Raw genomic sequence first — 18,220 nt, forward strand, 5'->3', positions numbered from 1 at the left:
TAGTGCTTAGTGTTAGCCAAACATGAGAAAAAAAAAAAAGATGTTGCCATCACTTTCTATCATATCACGATGCGCAAGTAGAGATTGAAAAAAATATTTTTAATAACTGCTATTCAGATTCCCTGTTTTGCATCTTTGGACATGTCCGAATTCTTTACTTGACCCGTGAGAACAACAGTTATAACCATTTATTTTCTGTCAACAGCTGCTTCTAGGAAGCCCTCTTGAAGTTCCAAAAATTAGTCCTACAGATAGACACCATCTAATTACTGTTGCCATAAAAAAGAATAGCATTATTTGCCTGTTATCTCCCCATAGAATTTGCTTAAGAAAAATTTCAGAAAATATGGTTCCTTTTTTTTTTAAAGCTTGATTCCTTTTGCATGCCACACAATCCCTAGGACACTGAAGAGAGAAGGGAAGAGGAGAGGGTGAGAATTATTTCTTTTATGAATGCAAGTCAGAAGATCTAAAAGAGAGGATAATAAAAATTCCAATGGATGCAACACAGACAGGAATACATCAATGTAACCTAGTCATGATCTCATCAAAACAGTGTTCTTGAATGGATAACTTGGAAATATTCCAAACATGAATATTGGAACAATTTAATGACAAACTACTGTTCACAGAATTTCAGGAAAGATATAAGAGGCTAGCTGGTGATCGCACTCAATACTTGAACTTGCACCAACAAGGTTGCAGCACCCAGACTTTTAAGACCAAGCAACAGTCTATCAACAATACCTGCACACGTCAATTTTGGTGAGAGAGAAGCAAGAGAAATTAATATAAAAGTTGGGCAATTCAACAAAAAGAGATGAAGTTGACAGGTCCTTAAGCCATCAATTACGACGTCTACCACGAAAATAGAACTGCCAACTGGCCTCGTCCAAGTCAAGCACTAGCCTCTTCAACTTGCCCATCCTACCAGAATACTAGTTGTAAAAGATATGGTCAACTAATGAGGTATTTCATGCAGCCCTATTTTCTACATTATTTCCATTCTTTTTTTTTTTCTTTTTGCCAGTACTACATTATTTCCATTCTGCTTCTAATTTCATGGAAATATCATATATATATAGCTATGATCTCATCTAACCAGCACCCTGGGAAAGGACAATTTGGAGATGCTCAATCTTTAACATGGATATAGGGGGAAGAAAGAAAACTAAATCAACTTAACAATTTTTTTGAGAAGAATCACATACAAGTCAGTTAAGGCACTCAATACTTGAACATTGCAACATTCAATCTAATACTAATTCTAGAAGACATGGTCAATTAACAAGGGATCCAATGCCACTCAATTTTCTAAATATTCTCATTCAGCTCTCAATTTTACTTTAATTACATTATACTCACTTACTTGGGCTAAGAGTTGAAAAATTTTATACCCAGAAAAGTGTTCATAATTCTTGCCAGAAGATAGCATACATCACAAGACTACTTAAACAGAAACTGATTCGTAGAGGATATATCATAATTTTACCATGTGCATGCAGATATGCATTGAATTACTCGGTATTCATATCTTTGCTAATCATATGAATATATAGTATGTCTCTATTCATTCATATAATTTATAACTTCAATCTGTTTCAAATTTCAGAAGTTTATACAAACTCGTCTACTTCTACTTTTTTTTTTTTTTTCTGTCTTAAGGCTGAATCAGTAGCCAAGTAGATAACAAAATACAGAAGTGAATTAACTTGCTTCTTCCACTCTTTCTTTTTTGCTAAGGGCAAAAGTGTGATTTTCATCATTTTATTACACAAGTGTCCCTAAATTGTTTCTAGAAAGATAGAATTTGTCAGAGAATATTTTATGTATCCTTCAACAAAGGATTTCTTAGCTTTAACAAGGCATATTGATGCATTAAATTTTTCAATGCAGAATGTATCAAAACCCCCAACACTTTTGAACATTTACCACTTGCCATTACTGGGATAAGTATCAAGATGTAAAAGAAAGGAGGACGGCATGTTGTAAACATTACAGATCAAAGTCTAAAGATACCATGCAGATGGAGACTTTAGAGACAGATCCACCAATTTCATCAAGATTTAAGTAATAAAGAACCTTCATAGGCAGAATTTGGAGCTGAAACATTCTTATGGACAGTTGACAAGAACCTCAAGCACTTTGTTCTTTATTCCTTAGTTTGTAAATTGTTTTAACTTCTTAGTATTATGCAATCACTTCTTATCCATTGGATTGCTCAAAGTTGTTAATCTTCCATCTGACAAGAGCACCTTCATGTGAGTTCTTGCTGAGAATTTTATAGGCTTAATAAAGCAAGAACATCAAGAAAACACCATAGAAAATCAGAGCAAGTGTAATTATGTAACTAGATAGAAAAATGGTAGCCTATTTATCTTTATGTTCCTTTTTAACAGCTGTCCACACAGGTAAAAGGAAAAAAAAACAGTTCTTATCACTTCATAGTACAAGCACCGATAACTTGACAGGAAAAAAAAAAGAGAGAATAATCTACTCTTCCGTTGCAGAGAATCATTTGTAGAGTCTTTAACAAAGGCTTTCTGCTTGCAAGAAGGCATTTCTTCTGCATTCACCTCATCACACATCTCGGTTACAGAATGCACTAAGGTAAATAAATTTTACAGGTAACTTTTTTAAAGTGATTTTTGCTATAAGACCCAACTGACAGAATATCAAGAGAAATACCATGTGATGCTAAAAGACATTGTAAACTGGATAATCAAAGTAAGAACTTAATATGCCAAACAGATATGAGTTTCTTGGAGACTTATCCAACAATTTTGAGAACAAGACCACATAATTAGGCAATGGCTTCGACAATGTGCTTCAGCTATGATTTGAGGAACAATCCAAGACTCAACAATTGATTTCTGAATTTGTGTGCAAATGTCGTAATCTAAGCTTCTCAATTCACTATATAAACTCTCAAGAACAATGTCAGCACAATTGCTAAAGGAACGAGGGAAGGGGGAAGGATTTCACATTTACAAATAACTAGAAAAAAAACTGCTAAAAACATAGATTGTCCAACTAGGTCACCAAACCATGTTTAAAAATAAAAATGTAAAGAAGTTGGTCCAATAACTGCTCTGGCCATTAGTTCAGTGTGCAAAAAAGAAGAGTAAGTCAGTGACAAGATTAATGCAGTACTCTGATTTATTCAGTAACATTTTGCAAATCCAAATATGAACTGCATAGTCATTATGGAGACAGGCTAGAAATATCTATAAAAACCTAGCTATATATATATACTTCTCACCACAAATATGCATAAAAATGAAAAAACAAAAACAAAGGGCAAGGGAAATGAATGGAAATAATTGCCAAAGTAAGGAGGAAGAACAAATAATCTTTCTTGTACAGCACGTGAAGTCATGATATAATTGACTAAATGTCAGCAACGTAAAAACATGAAATCAGTGAATCACGATAAGAATATAAGTTTCAATATCAACAATGGATCATCTAATAAAGCGTCCCTAGCAAAATCTCAGAATGCCATATCAAACTACATTACCCAATCAACAATTGATTCTAATACATAGGAAGAGGAATAAGCAAACGACTCCACAATTGATTCTAGGACGACATTTAATCAAATCTAATACTGCATAAACTCTGGGAAAAAAAAAAAAGAAAAGAAATAATACCCAACATTATCCAATCAACTGTATACACAAAAGCCAACTGTAAAACTCCAACCCACAGTTCTATATATCGTCCCTGACTCCATTACCATTGAGCTTCTTACTAATGCAGCTGGGAAAAGTTGAACGCAGTCTCATGGTTGAGATATAAAAAGGAAAGCGTAGAGAATTTGACCATTAATTATTGGAAGCAAACTAAGCTAATTTAGGTTAAGAAAGTAAACAATAGTAGCCGTACTGAACACTGACCCCTTGCCTCTCGAAAGCTTTGCCCATTAAGCATGGCTATTTCTGCTTACACTTCTCTGTGAGATGCGTTTATTTTTTATAATTACCAAAAAAAAAACTACCTGTGTTTAGCGCACCTTTTAAGTGGATCTTATATTTTAATTTATAATAAAAATATTACTGTATTTTTACACTTTTTTTTTAATATTTAATGAAAAATATATTTTAATTTTTATATTTTGAAATTTAATATATTAAATTTTATTTGATTAATAAAATAATTTTATATTTAAATTTTATATTTTTAATTAAAATTAATCCTTATATTTTTATAGATCTATCTCTAAATATTATAATTATTAATAAATTTTTATATTCCCAGATTAATTTCTTACTTTATTAAATTTTAATATTTTATATATAAAAAATAATAAAATAAAAAATATAGCATTTTCTTTTTTTATTAAAAAAGAAAAAATTAAATGGAAAAGAGCTCTTTAAACTATATTATGTCAAGATTTTTAATTTAATTTTTACTTTATTAATTTAATTTTAAAATATAAAATTTAATAATCATTGTGAAATTAATTTTAAAAAAATATAAATACTTATTTATAAATAATTATAATATTTAAAAATTAGTTTATAAAAATATATAAACAAATTAGAATTAAAAAGACTATTTTATTATTATATATTTTTAAAAAATTTAAAAATTAAAATATAATTTATAATAATTAAAAATTATTTTTAATGCAAACACAGATTTAACAGGTAATAAGTGCATCTGAACTGTTATTATCAATTACAGAAACATGCTTGAAGAAAATATCAAGGTAGATTTTTATAATTACTCTTACTTTTCTGAGTGCATAATAGAAGGGTGTAATGTTTTTTTAATAATTTTTAACCGAATTAAACTAATAGAAAAATAGATAGTATCAATTTGAATCTCTATTAATACGAACAGAATCTATCTGAAAATTTTTTTTATACCAAATTAAATGGGTAATTATTCTATTAAATTAAATTTATTTTATTATTTTAATTAAAATTTACATTACAATTAAAACTAAAAACATATCGAAATCATATTAAATTAAAACCCATTTTGAATACATTTTTATATATATTGTAAACTTCGATTACTTATATATATAATATAATTATGGAATATATTAAAATTAATTTTCTATTCCCTACACTTTTTAGTAATTAATACAATTAAATCATTTTATCTATTTTAATTATAAGTGCACTAGTATATAATATTTGCTTAATTTGTAATTATATATATACATCTTATAATTAAAAAATAGTTCTTGGAGGAGCTTTTGGGCATAACTCCTCCAAGAACTCGCCGTTATATTATTTAGTGTTTATGATTTGAATTAATTTATTAGTTAATTTTTTAATTTTATAAAATAATTATTAATTAATCTTTCTTTATTTATCAGTTACGTTTTAAAATATTTTTTAAATGTTTAACGATTAAAATTAATGAATTTTTTTAAAATTTTATAATGTATTTTTTAAAATTATTAAAAAATTTTCTATAATTTATTAGTCAATTATATGGTTCTTGATTCTTAGCTGCTGAAACGTTCTCTTGGTTATTTTATTTTTTTCATTGTTTGAGGTATGCATATTTCTTGGAATGGATCATTCAGTGCTATTACTGCTTGCTTTTTATTATTTTGATCTCTTTATTGGTTAATCTATCAAGAGGAGAGAGTTCTTTATATGCATATATGGGTGATCTGAAGGGAGACACAGATTTTATTCACAAACTTTTCTCCTCAGCAAATCTTTTTATATCACTATACTCAATAATACAGGCTTATTATAGTTATATTTTATAGAATTAAAAAATTATTTAACAGTAAAATTTTAAAATTTAACTGGTAATTTAAGTATGACTTACATAAAATTGTTTAAGAATAAAAAACATACCAAATCTAAAAGTTGGACTTTCGGCTTGCAATAATGCAAAAGGCCATACCTGCTAGAACAACTTTTACAAATTATAAGCGGCGAAATGTTTCGGCCTTTTTAAGTACACATCAATGGTCATACAGCCTTTTGTTTTCTTTTTAAATTTAAATAAATTATTTAATTTAAATCATTTTGGTTTCAAAACACGTCCTGTCAATCTTTAAGTACATATGCACGCTTTAAATTTTTAAATAAAATAAAGAATAAATTACAGGTTAATTTTTTAATTTAATAAAATATTTATTTTAATTTTTATATTTTTATAATTTAATATTTAATAATTAAAACTTATAATTTAATATCAACTGTTAAAATTAAAATTAATTTATCATTAATTTTTATACAAAATACTAAAATACTCTTAGTCCTATTATATGCAGAAAAAAAAACTAAAGAACTAAAATACTATTTGTTGAATAATGCAAAGTTGATTAGACATTACAGTCATCTCGACAAAGTCCAGCATTGACAGATAATGGATAGCGTGACAGTCGCAACATGCATATCTTCTGTGAAGGTAAAGACCTTAAATGATAATTGCATGCTGAATTTAATTATTTTGAGATCGCAAGAAAGAGCTATCCTGCGATTTTAGTAAATCACATATCTCTTTGCATTGCCACTGTTTTCGATGTTTAAATACCCTTTTATCATAGTGTCCTGTTATTGGTAATACCGTTACCTGCATGAAGTTGTATTATCGACGCACGGAGCAAACGCATATTATAATAATTAATAAAATTAAAAAAAATTGATTTTCCCTCTATTCTCATAAACAAAAAAGATAAAATGATTACATAATGAAAAAGTAAAAATTAATCAAGTCATACCATTGATTTAGTCCATCATTGAGTTTAGTCGATTTAATATTTTAGTCTCTCTAATTTCTTTCGATTTAATTTTAGAGATTAAAAGTATTTTAATTTTTTTTATAAAAATTAATGATAAATTAACTCTAATTTTAACTGTAAAGAATAAATTATAATTTTTAAATGGTAAAAAAATAAATTATAAATTGTTAAAAATATAAAGATGTAAATATTTTATTAAACAAAAAAAATAAAATGCAATTTACTCTAAAATAAATAAATCCTTCAATTTTTTGAAAAAACTCACCAGCTATAATACATATTTTATCATCGAACATAATACAGATATTTGGCATTCTGGAGCAAAGTAATACATTCATTTGCATATTATTTAAAAAATACCTTTATATAGTTTTTTGCTACCAAAATTTCCATTATAAATTTAATTAAAATAGAATAAAACATACTTCTGATATTATGTTAATAGTACATGGAATAACATAAACTCATAAATATCATTAAAAGAATATTAGTCACAAATAAATAAGTTCCTCAAATTCTTTTAATAAATTAAACAAATCTTTTTTAAATTTTAAAAATAAATTTATTAAGCCATTATCAAGCAAATCTTTTAAAGGGTAAATATAAATTTAATAAGACGTTACTTCTGATTTATATTATAATATATGGTATATATTTCTTCTAAAATTAAAGGATTTATATCTATTTTAATTAATTAATTAATTTCGACTAAAAAAAAGTCAAAATTTATATAGCTTGTAACCTATAAGCTTTTTACATTTTTCAATCTGCGTATGCTTGAGCAAAAGTCGATGATAGAGCCAAATCAACTAAAAAAACGGAACAGCTGTCTGCATTTGACGCTAAATTTTACATTCCTCTTATATAAGAAGAAAATTAAAGTAAGGTGGCTGCCAAAGATTTCATGTGACATCCGAACCTCTCTTGATTAAACATTTGGCACTAGGCCTTACAACTGGTCTATCTGAATTGACCTGTGAAGATTATACAGCCACTGAAAACTATAGAACATATCATTACAGTCCACATTAACTACTAACTGCACATACACCTGAATTCTGAAGCAGCACCTTTCAATTTCATTAGCTTTTTTGTGGTACCAGAGAACTGTAATAGTACCAAGGACATCAACTATGTCGACACAAACAAACCTTAATGCACGCACATTTCTTGGCTATGGTTGAAAGAATCTAATGTGCATTACCACTGAGGAGACCAACGGTTGCCAAGAAAATGACTGAAAAGAACAACGTTGGGCATGACGTGAAAATATCTACATGGTTAAGATGCAGCATTTGAGGAAAGAACACGACAGTGCAAGGGAAAGGGAGAGGGGGAAAATATCAAACCGACATACTTAAAAGGTACTTGATTCGGAAAGCAAAATTGTAATTTGTGTGGTTCTTGCAACTTTTCAGCAACATCTTGTCCATTTCAACACAGCTTCTGGACAATCTACAGTTATTTGAGGCCAGAAATGAATTATAGGAGGCAGTTAACCAATGAATGAAATGATAAAAGAACAGTGATAGTGCAAGGGAAAATGGAAAAAATGTTAGTAACCTCGAGAGAAATCATGATAGAGACAACCAGAATCTTGTCCAAGCACTGCTGCAACCTAACCAAGATTAGAGAAAGATTAAGACAACATAATGTGTCTGAAGGAAAACAAGAACTAGGATATTAAGTTACAGGGTTAAAAGACACCATAAACAAAGATATTTTCCACGGGACACTTCTTTGTGATTCTCCTATCCTGTCAACACCAAGATATCAAGGTGAAAATTATGGGCTAACGGTAACTTCAGAGATCTAATTATACAAAATACAAGTCGCTAACTAAAAGTCGACCGTGGAATGAAAACTCTGCCATGTGATCACTAAAGAAATCATCCGCGATGATGACGATGATGAAGAACAGTGCAGAAGGGCCCAATTTCTTTATTTTGGACTAGAACCCAAGAAACCGAATCGCTCAGCCAATACATCTACATCTTCATCTTCACCTCCTCCATGACTCTCACTTAATAATTCATCCCAGAATCCCTCATCAAGTTCTCTATCTCCACTTTCAGGTGGCTCTATATCTTCTTCTGCTTCTGCTTCCTCTTCCTCTCTCCTCGCCCTACCATATCCCTGCATTTCCAATGCAAGTGCTTCCAGTTCTGAAACTTCAAACCCGTAATCCCCAAGCTCTACAGGTTCAGCTTTGATGGGATTCCTACTCCCACTACCATAGCTTGATTCAGCAGTGTTAATTCCTTGATCAATAGGCCTTCTTCTCTTTTTGGTCATTGCTTCAAGTTCTTTTCTCTCTTCTTTTTGCTGGGCTAGTTGCTGTAAGAAAGCTGGATTCTGCACTGCTCTAGCCAAGAATTGCATCATCTGCTGTTGCTTTACTTCTGTGCACTGTAACCTTTGTTCCATAGCCTGAATATGAGCTCTAGTGTTCTGTTGTTGATGCCTGAGCTTCACTAATTCCATCATTAGAACTTGCTTGTCGCGCTTCAGTCGATCAATTTCTCTATCCAATCCGAACCTGCCAACTTCAACACAAGCACCCAAAGCTTGCTGTTGTGGCAGAAGCTGAGAAGGCGTCTTTCTTCTCTTGATGTTTCTCAGGAGATGCTTTTGGCCCCTCAGAAACCCTTCATTGGCAAACTCCCACCTGTCTGGGTCTATCTTTTTAAATCCCTGCAGGATTAAAACTGTCAATTCCCAGCTTCCACGAACAATCAAAATGGTAAAATTTAGCAAATTACACTTGAAAATTCACTCAACCAGTGAAACTGCACACTGAATATTTTACTTCTGGCACCAAATCCAAATACAGCAAGGCCCCACATGGCCACATGCAGAAGCCATTGGGGAAGCCAACTACATTGAAAAATAATATTATAATAATAGAAATTGGAACCAATGAAAATTTTGCAGAGGGAGAAAAAGGAGATTCATATCTAAGTTTCCACTTGCATGAACATTCTAGAACTTCTTGAGAACAATCTTCTTTGCTGGTGAATAAAATAGTCATCTTCCTTCAATAGGACATCGTCACCTTTCATTAAGCATAAGAATTATCTTAATTAAATAGATAACAGGCAACCAATTTTAACAACACCCTCACCCAAGAAGAAGAAGGAGAAATTTAACCTGCTAGTAATACAGGGGAGAGGGAAAAGAAAAATTTTAAATCTAATTTCAAGAAAACCAAATGGCATTTCACTATGAAAAAATCATTGGCGTTTTCTATGAACTCTGATTAAAAGGAAATCCACTTGGACGTTCTTCTTTCTTCTTTTTTTCCTTTTTTTCCCCAGAAGATGATTGAAGAAGAAGATGGCGAAGCAGAATTGAAGAATTATAGCGGATGATACTTACGTAAGTGTTAAGCTGCCTGACAAAGCTGGAGAAATTATTGTGCTTGAAGCATCTAGGCAGGAGGCTTGCGGAGAAAAAATGAGGATCCCACACTACGAAGCTAGAACCTCCTGAGCTCCAAGAAACTACATGATTGGTAATTGGATCATCCACCATCTCAAAAGTCTTGTTCAGGAATGGTGGTGGCCCTGTATCATGCAGCCCTTCCATGGGTTGTGGCAGGAAAGTTATTGGTTGCTCATCACCGGACGGCGGCGAACTTGATCCTGGGTACTCCTCCTTCACCGTATAATATGGATTCATCGTTGGAGTTGGATTGATCCTTATATCAGTTTCCTCAATTTGACAGTTAAAACAATAAAAAGTCTCCAGTGCGAATTCAACAGAGGAGACTTGCAAGAGCTAGAATTTGAAGCCGAAGACTGAAGAGAATTGGTACGTAAAATTTAGTACAAATAACAGAAAAAAGAGGATTGATTTTGACGAAAAAGAAGAAGAAGACAAAGATGGAATTGAGAGATTTTCTTTGTTTGGTGCTCTGTTTTTCCTTTCATGGAAGTTCAGCTATAACATCTTGAAGTTGGTAAGAGTGACACGCACATAAACAAGGAAGGCAGGTTCGTGTTCAAAAACCTCTTAAATAGGGAAAATGAAGATTATTATAAAAATCAATAGAAAGTTCTAGAGTTATTGGTGAATTTTTTAAATTATTATTATTATTATTGAATTTTTTATTATCTAATTTTTTAATATAACTTTGTAGTACTTTCTTCATTTAGCAATTGTGGGGAAAGAGAGTGGTCCTCATGAAAACGTCTAGAATTTCCAAGGGTAAGAGTGGTATGGTGGAGGTATGGTCTGGGACCCATTTATGCTCAGAGAAATAAATAGTAGGAATTTCTCTTTTTTTTTTTTTAGGGAAAAAATATAGTGGTTCTGTTCTTCTTAATTTTTATTTTTATCATATTTTTTATAAATTTGATTGGTGGAAGGTGGGAATTAGTAGACCCCACATATGATGAGATGCTATGTTTTTGCCCAGGATGGAGATATTATTATTTTTACCTAAAAAATGCATTATAAAACTGCAACAACCAGTAAATTAATTAAGTCAAAGAAAATTAGATAAATTTAAAAACCCTTAAAAAACACCTTTATGTCAAAAGACTTGATTTTATTAACCTACTATAACATTAGCTAAATGAGGAATTTAACTAAATGATAGGCCGACAGTGTGACTAATATAAAGTAAAATTCTAATATTTCAAGAGATATAAGTAGACGATTGAGATAAAGTTGAAAGCAAAATAGTATAATCAAAAAAGTTTTTTTTTTCATTGAAAATTTATTTTATTTTTTAAATAATTTTTTAATTATATTTGAAAAAAAGTGAAATAAGTACATGTGTATTTGATATCTTAAAATTCAGTAAATGATGGCTCAAAATCTATTTTAATAAGTTTGGTCTAATTTGTCTTTTTTCTATTTTTTTTATTCTGTTTTTTTCTTTATTTTTTAGTGACGTCCTGTATTTGTATCCTCATGTTATAATCATGCTGACCGTACGTATGAATATATTGTGTACTTTTCTATAACGATCCGAAAACCGGACCGCTATTGGTGCTAGAGTCCAGATCGACTTAAGGTCGCCGGAACCCGTAGCAAGCCTAACATGCAACCTGTATACCTGATAAAATCTCATACATGATTAAACATTTACATAAAAATTTTAAATTTTTCCATATACCAAGCCTGTCTCGCATACATTACACCTGTCACATATAAACCCCATACTAGAGCTCTCATTAAATGCTCTAGTTTGGTCAACATCTCTTAAGACGAGCTTGGTTCGACATCAATATCACTAAAACCTTAATAAAAAAACTTATCATGTATAAAAGGGATTACAACAGACCATAGGGCCAAGCACAATACTATACTCATATCTTTACATTACAGTACACTTTATAACATTTACAAATCATGTCCACACTAAACTATTACATTAACTACCTCTTTACCCTTGCTCACTTCCTGATCCGACTCTGACCTGCAAGCCTGGGGGTTAAAGGAGGGGGTGAGCTAAAAAGTCCAGTGAGCAGAACAATAAAACATTATATAAAACATGCTTCATGGAATGCGTCATAACACAATTAATTCACATCACGGATGGACTGACCCAAAATTCCCTCCACTCTGTGCCCGGCCCTTGAAGGAGCTCCTTAGGACTTCTGTTACATACAATAAGCTCTGTGCCCGGCCCTCGGTGGGGCTCCTCAGAACTTCTATTACATACAATAAAAATCTGGAGGGCTAGTGAGTCGTCCTGTTATCCATCCACACCCACAATGAATAATGCAATGCGGCATATTTGTGAGTTCTAATGCAATCAACCTATTATATATCATGATGTATGAACATGCTTAAAACATTTGATTTCTTAAAATAAAATATTAGTTAGTTCTACTCACTTCTGGTTGACTCTGAACTGACTGAAAAGCAGCTATCTCACTGCTGGGGTCCTCGGTTCCTCGGGTCCGAACCTACACAGGTGGACTCAAATGAGGGACCAAACATACATTAACATAACTCTAAACATCTCTCCAAAAAAATCCCCTAAAACATCACAAAACATTCATAGAAAACATGCAAAAGAAGACTGAACAGGGCACTTTCGGCAGCAGGTTCGGCGGCCAAAAGTCCCTCCAGAGCCAAAAGTCATGCACCTTCGGCGGCACCTTCAGCGGCCGAAGGTTCCTTCCAGATCCGAAACTCATGCATGTTCGACGGCACCTTCAGCGGCCGAAACTGCCCTCCAGAGCTGAAAGTCCAAGCTTTCGGGGGCAAGCTTAGGCGACCAATCATGCCACCACAGGCAGGTTCGGCGGCCGAACATGCCTTCGGTTGCCGAACCTGAGTTCTTCCATAAATGGCAGAACTCAGCCCTCACATGCACAAATGCCTCCCTAAACCTTCCAGACATGCATTTAGCTATTCTACAACATGCATAAACTCATTCTCAAGCATATAGGGGCATAAAACTAGCCTAAACCCCAACAAACAACAATATAACATCACATTACATATATTTATCCTCAAATCTACATGAACCCTAACATTTTTTTACAACTAGCTTAAACATGCATTTCTACCCCATAAACCTTCATAAAACTTGTTTAAAACATCAAAGGTAATGAGGATCGATGCTTACCTCTTGAAGATCGATGCTTACCTCTTGAAGATCGAGAGAAGGCGTGACCCAAACTTGGAGATTGAGAGGATTTAAGCTCTGGGGTCTCCAAGCTTTTCAACTTCGATTTTGAACTTAAAATCTTCAAAACCAAGATAAAACTTGTTAAAAACTTGAAAGGATTAAAGGAAAACCTCAAAACCAACCATGGAAAGGCATGAATTCACCTTTGCTCGAAAATGGAGGAGAAAACTCGCCCATTTTCGGACATGGGGCCTCTTATAGGTGGCTGGCCAGACCACCTTCGGAAGCCAAAGGTGACTCCAAAACTCCACCAAGTTCTGCGATCGAACATGAGGTTCGGCGGCCGAACCTGGATTTTCCTCCATGGTGCTTTTCTTTCAAAACTCAATTTCTTTCATACTTAAAACCTTGAAAACATGTAAAAACATTTTCGAAAAACATATTCTTACCCTTCTAGAGAGTTTCGACATCCGAGATTCCGCCGGACGGTAGGAATTCCGATGCCGGAGTCTAGCCGGGTATTACATTTTCCATCGTCGGGCGGCCATTTAATTCCATATGACATTATGTGGACACAATTCCGAACGTTACAGGGTTTGTTGTCTCATGGGATCAGAGGGATAAATATAGTTAGGCCTCCCATACGTAGATTCGAGCCCAGTCCTACTCATCAAAGTGAAGATTGGGTTTGCATGTGAAGCAGACCTACGTATTAGGGCTTAGTAGAGTTAAGGTTTGGCCTTTCCAGTATGGGCTCAGCCTGGGTGTACAGGGTACGGTTATCATCAAGTGCCCCTGCTCATTAATTATTCCATGATTAATAAGGGAGTAAATTCCAAAACTCCAATTATTATTGCGCAGCTCTATGAGAGTTCTTATCAAAACGTCTCCTCTTTGCCTTTACCCATTTCAAACTTACGCTCTTACTTTCACTTGCTGCTCTGCTTCTGCTATCTTGCCCTTTCTCTTCTTTATAATTCTTATCTTTCCAATCCAAGATACGTCCTACTCTTCTCATGGCTTCTACTAAAATTCCCAATGTAGTGGGTTTGGTGTCCTCTATCACATCTTCCTTCTTTTCTCACTACTTTTCCAGTGACGATTCTGACATTACTATCTATAGGATTAGGGCTCATTTACCTAACGAGCAAATTGTTCTCCCCTACCCACCAACAGTGGGTCTGATAGACACCCAGTAAGGGTGTAACTTAGTCTAGTCTTTTTCATTAAACAGCACGATTTCGGGCTAACATTCCCTTTTACCCTTTTCATTATTGAGGTTTTCTGTCACTTTAGGGTGTCTTCTCGGGTGTTGTCCCTTAATTCTATCTTATTTATTTGCTACTTCGAGTCTGTTTGTCTGTGCTAGGTTTTTGCCCCTTCTATTGAGTTATTCTGCACCTTCTTCCACCTTGTTAGGTCTACCCATGGGTTCTATTACTTTGGTCCCCGGGCTACACTGTCCATATTCGTTGGGTAAAAAGATTTGATAGAAGGTTGGATAAAAAGATTTGATAGAAGGTTTGGTAGAAAATTTTGTTGTTGTTGAGCTAAAAGAGAGCTCAGAGATCAAATAGACTATTGACCTCTCCTGGGGAGAGGTCCTTCAGGGCTGTAATGCCTTCCCAAGGTTAAATCTAGTGGACTAAATTTGCCTACTCCAACTGGCCTCTGTAAAAAAAGAAATATGACGTTGAGAAGTGCATGCTTATGTCTAACCTGCGGGACTACCGAAAAGCTAGCATTTCTTTTTTGGTTTTTTATCTTTTTATGTTTGTCTTTCGTTGCTTCGAGCTCTAACTGGTTTGGTATTTTATTTTCAGCTTCCGCAATGTCAATGTGTACCATTAAGCTTTTCAAGAATTTTACCTTGTCTCGGGAGAGTATAAAGGCAACTCTAGCCGCTTTTAAGGCCAATAAGACCATAACCGATGTGACCCGAAAAGTTTCTAGGCCGTCAACCCCACATCCTCAGCTCACCGCTTTGCCCCTCCCTACGCCTTCCTTGGCTTTGGTGCCTGTGATAAGGGGCTCTCGCTTCACAGCATCCAAGATGTCGGTCCTCACTAAAGAGCCAGCTTTTGCCAAGACTCCTCATGCTCCTAAGGAAACTCCTAAGGAGCCCATCACGCTCAGTGAGTCGGCTGAGAGCAATTCGAAAGAGGGCATTGGGACTACTCCTTTAGACGTTCCACCTATCTAGGCTATAGGAGCTATCATGATCGGAGGTAGACCTGCCAAGTGTGCCCAGATTTTAGAACCTACGATCGAGGGCAGGCTGCTAAGCGCACTCGGACCTTAGAACCTGCCGAGCCAGCCCCTTTTCCCCCTGTTGATAAAGGGAAAAAGGCAGTGGAGCACCTATCATCTGCCACAGACAACGAGTTATTGAACGCTGCCAAGGTGACTGCTGAGTCCACGCTGGCCTCTACGGCCAAGATGCTATGTGAGAGGATATTCGGGGGTCTCGGATGCTTCTCATCCCCACTTCTTGACCCTCCTCAACCATCTAGCCTGCTCCACCAAGTAACAGGCGGTCTTTAGCGCACGTTCTATGGACGATCTTGGGAACAGTTTGAGGGAGATGTTCCTCATGGTAAGTTATCTACCATCTTGAGAATATTTTTAATCTTTTAGCCTTCTTAACCTCGCTTTTACTTTTTTATGGCAGGCTTTTGGCGTGTTCATGGAAATCGATGCCCGGAACCAGTCCTTCCAAAGCTCGGTGGAATAGTGTATCGTTGAGAAATATCGGGATAAGAATATAGTTGCCACTAGTGAGGTCCGCGGGCACATTATCGAGTTCCAATGGCAAATCGAGGACCTCACCAAGCAACTGAGGGAGATGAGGGAGAATGTAACAGCCCGGAAACCGGTACCCTCTTTGTAACGGCCCAAACTGCTCGGCACTAGGATCCAGATCGACTTAAGGCCGCCTAGACCCGTAGTAAGCCTATCCTGAACTCTGTGTATCTGTTAAAATCCCATACATGATCCGACTGGACTATAACTGTTACAACTTGTCTGTAACACAACCAGACTTAACCTGTAAAACACTCTCTGGAGGTCCAATCATATGAACCAAAAGCTCAGACATACTAGTCTGAACTACCCCTCAGGGGCTAACCAGCGACGCTCTACCAAGTAACCTCCATGCACTATGCGCACTGCAGCATAGAACCCACTCTGTAAGGGTCAGCATATCATAAGTTAACTTGGTTACCATAGAGTCACAGGAATCAAACCTGATCTTCTCTAGTGGTCTACTCTGTGGATCACAGGAATCAAACCTGGTCTTTCCTCTGTATCTACTATATGTCACTGGGTTTTCGAAACACAACATATAGTAAGTCTGGTCTGACTCATTTCTCTTCAAGAAACTTTAAAAACAGGATACATGCATATACTCAAGGGATCAACATACACTACTATAGGCAAAAGCACATTCTATCTCATACACAACTCAACTGACTATCTATTACATCTCTTTACAAATCTTTCTTTATATTTACATCATGTCCACACTATGCTATTACACATGCAATACTGCAATCGACACTCTGCTGCTTCTCACTTCCCAGCTACTCTGAACCTGCAAAACTGGGATTAAGGGAAAGGGATGAGCTTCTAAAGCCCAGTGAGTAGAAACACTGAAAAACAGTTCATTCATACGCATTTACTATGAAAATGTATCACAACTCAAGCATCTCAATATATCTTGGATTAGACATGACCCCAAAACTCCCTCGACGGGCTATTGAAGTCGCCTTGGTCCAATCCCCACTAAGGTAGACATGACCCCAAAAATACCCTCTGTCAACACTGACCTGACACAATGACAGGAGCCGAAGCTTAGGCTATTGGAGTCGCCTGGGTCCACCTAATCTCTGATCACATAATATGCAATGCAACAACTTCGTGATTCTAATGCAAATCACCCTAATATAAATCATAGCATCCATGATGCATGAACTATGCTCATACAGTCTGTATCTTTTACTAAAATTAAGTTTAGTTCTACTCACCTCTGCTCCTCTGGCAGATACTGAACTGACTCTGCAACCTCTAACTCTGCTGACCTCCTCGATCTTTCGGGTCCAATCCTACACAAATGGACTCGAATGAGGTGTCAACTATACTCTTTACCAACTCTAGAAAACTTCCCAAAACCCCTCTAAAAGCTCTTAACACAATCTCAGAAAACATGCAAAAGAAGGCTGGACAGGGCACTTTCGGCGGCAGGTTCGGCGGCCGAATGTCCTCTCCAGAGACGAAACTCACATACTTTCGGCGGCCGAATCTCCTCTTTCGGCGGCCGAACCCTTTCGGGGGCATGGTTCGGGGGCCAAACCACACTCCAGAGACGAAAGTCTCTAACCTTCGGCGGCACCTTCGGCGGCCGAACCTTCCCTCCAGAGACGAAAGTCCAATCCTTCGGGGGCAGGATTAGGCAGCCGAAACCACCTCCTCAACACGTTCGGCGGCCGAATCCTCTTTCGGCGGCCGAAGCTGGGTTCTCCAGTTAGGCAGAACCTTGCTCACCTCATACTCAACTTCCCCCAAACCTCACTCAACATGCATAAACACTTCTACTAACACATAGGGGCTTAGAACAAGCTCAAAACCCCAAAAACAACTCAAACAACATACAAAGGCACAAAGGGTCCCTAAACCCTCACAGGCACAACTCATGCAAAAACTCATGCATAACTCCCTTCTCCCTCCATAAAACTTGCTTAAAACAGCATAAAACATAAGGATCAACACATACCTCTTGAAGAACAAAGGCTGGTGTGATCCCAAACTTGAAGATATGGAGATCCGAGCTCCAAAAGTCTCCAAGCTCCACCTCCTTGCTCCAAGCTCACAACTCTTGAATTCAAGGAGAAAACTCATGAAAACCT

General features: G+C 35.3%; 1 protein-coding gene and 1 long non-coding RNA gene across 9 annotated transcripts; both read right to left on the reverse strand.

The window, feature by feature from the left end:
- Window positions 1-498: 498 nt before the first annotated feature.
- On the reverse strand, window positions 499-3,967 carry LOC110599644. 2 transcript variants are annotated; one of them, XR_002485586.2, is made up of 2 exons: window positions 3,654-3,967; window positions 499-747 (listed from the first exon to the last, which is right to left on the reverse strand). It is a non-coding gene; the product is annotated as an uncharacterized LOC110599644 (long non-coding RNA). The 2 variants fall into 2 exon arrangements; XR_006347960.1 differs by having other exon boundaries at window positions 2,083-3,967.
- A 3,567-nt stretch (window positions 3,968-7,534) lies between these two features.
- On the reverse strand, window positions 7,535-10,733 carry LOC110620422 (heat stress transcription factor A-6b). Of its 7 annotated transcripts, XM_043961094.1 has the most exons (6): window positions 10,103-10,733; window positions 8,576-9,418; window positions 8,417-8,480; window positions 8,288-8,342; window positions 8,082-8,179; window positions 7,535-7,997 (listed from the first exon to the last, which is right to left on the reverse strand). In XM_043961094.1, the coding sequence occupies exons 1-2, from the start codon at window positions 10,403-10,405 to the stop codon at window positions 8,666-8,668; spliced, it is 1,056 nt and encodes a 351-aa protein (XP_043817029.1). In that variant the 5' UTR covers window positions 10,406-10,733; the 3' UTR covers window positions 7,535-7,997; window positions 8,082-8,179; window positions 8,288-8,342; window positions 8,417-8,480; window positions 8,576-8,665. The 7 variants fall into 7 exon arrangements, with proteins under 7 accessions (XP_043817029.1, XP_043817031.1, XP_043817023.1 ...); XM_043961096.1 differs by adding exons at window positions 9,487-9,601; window positions 9,698-9,779 and having other exon boundaries at window positions 7,535-8,179; window positions 8,288-9,418; window positions 10,103-10,245; XM_043961088.1 differs by having other exon boundaries at window positions 7,535-8,179; window positions 8,288-8,480.
- Window positions 10,734-18,220: the final 7,487 nt, after the last annotated feature.

Source organism: Manihot esculenta, chromosome 1 (assembly GCF_001659605.2).
Source record: "Manihot esculenta cultivar AM560-2 chromosome 1, M.esculenta_v8, whole genome shotgun sequence".
In the NCBI taxonomy this organism is placed as follows: Eukaryota; Viridiplantae; Streptophyta; class Magnoliopsida; order Malpighiales; family Euphorbiaceae; genus Manihot; species Manihot esculenta.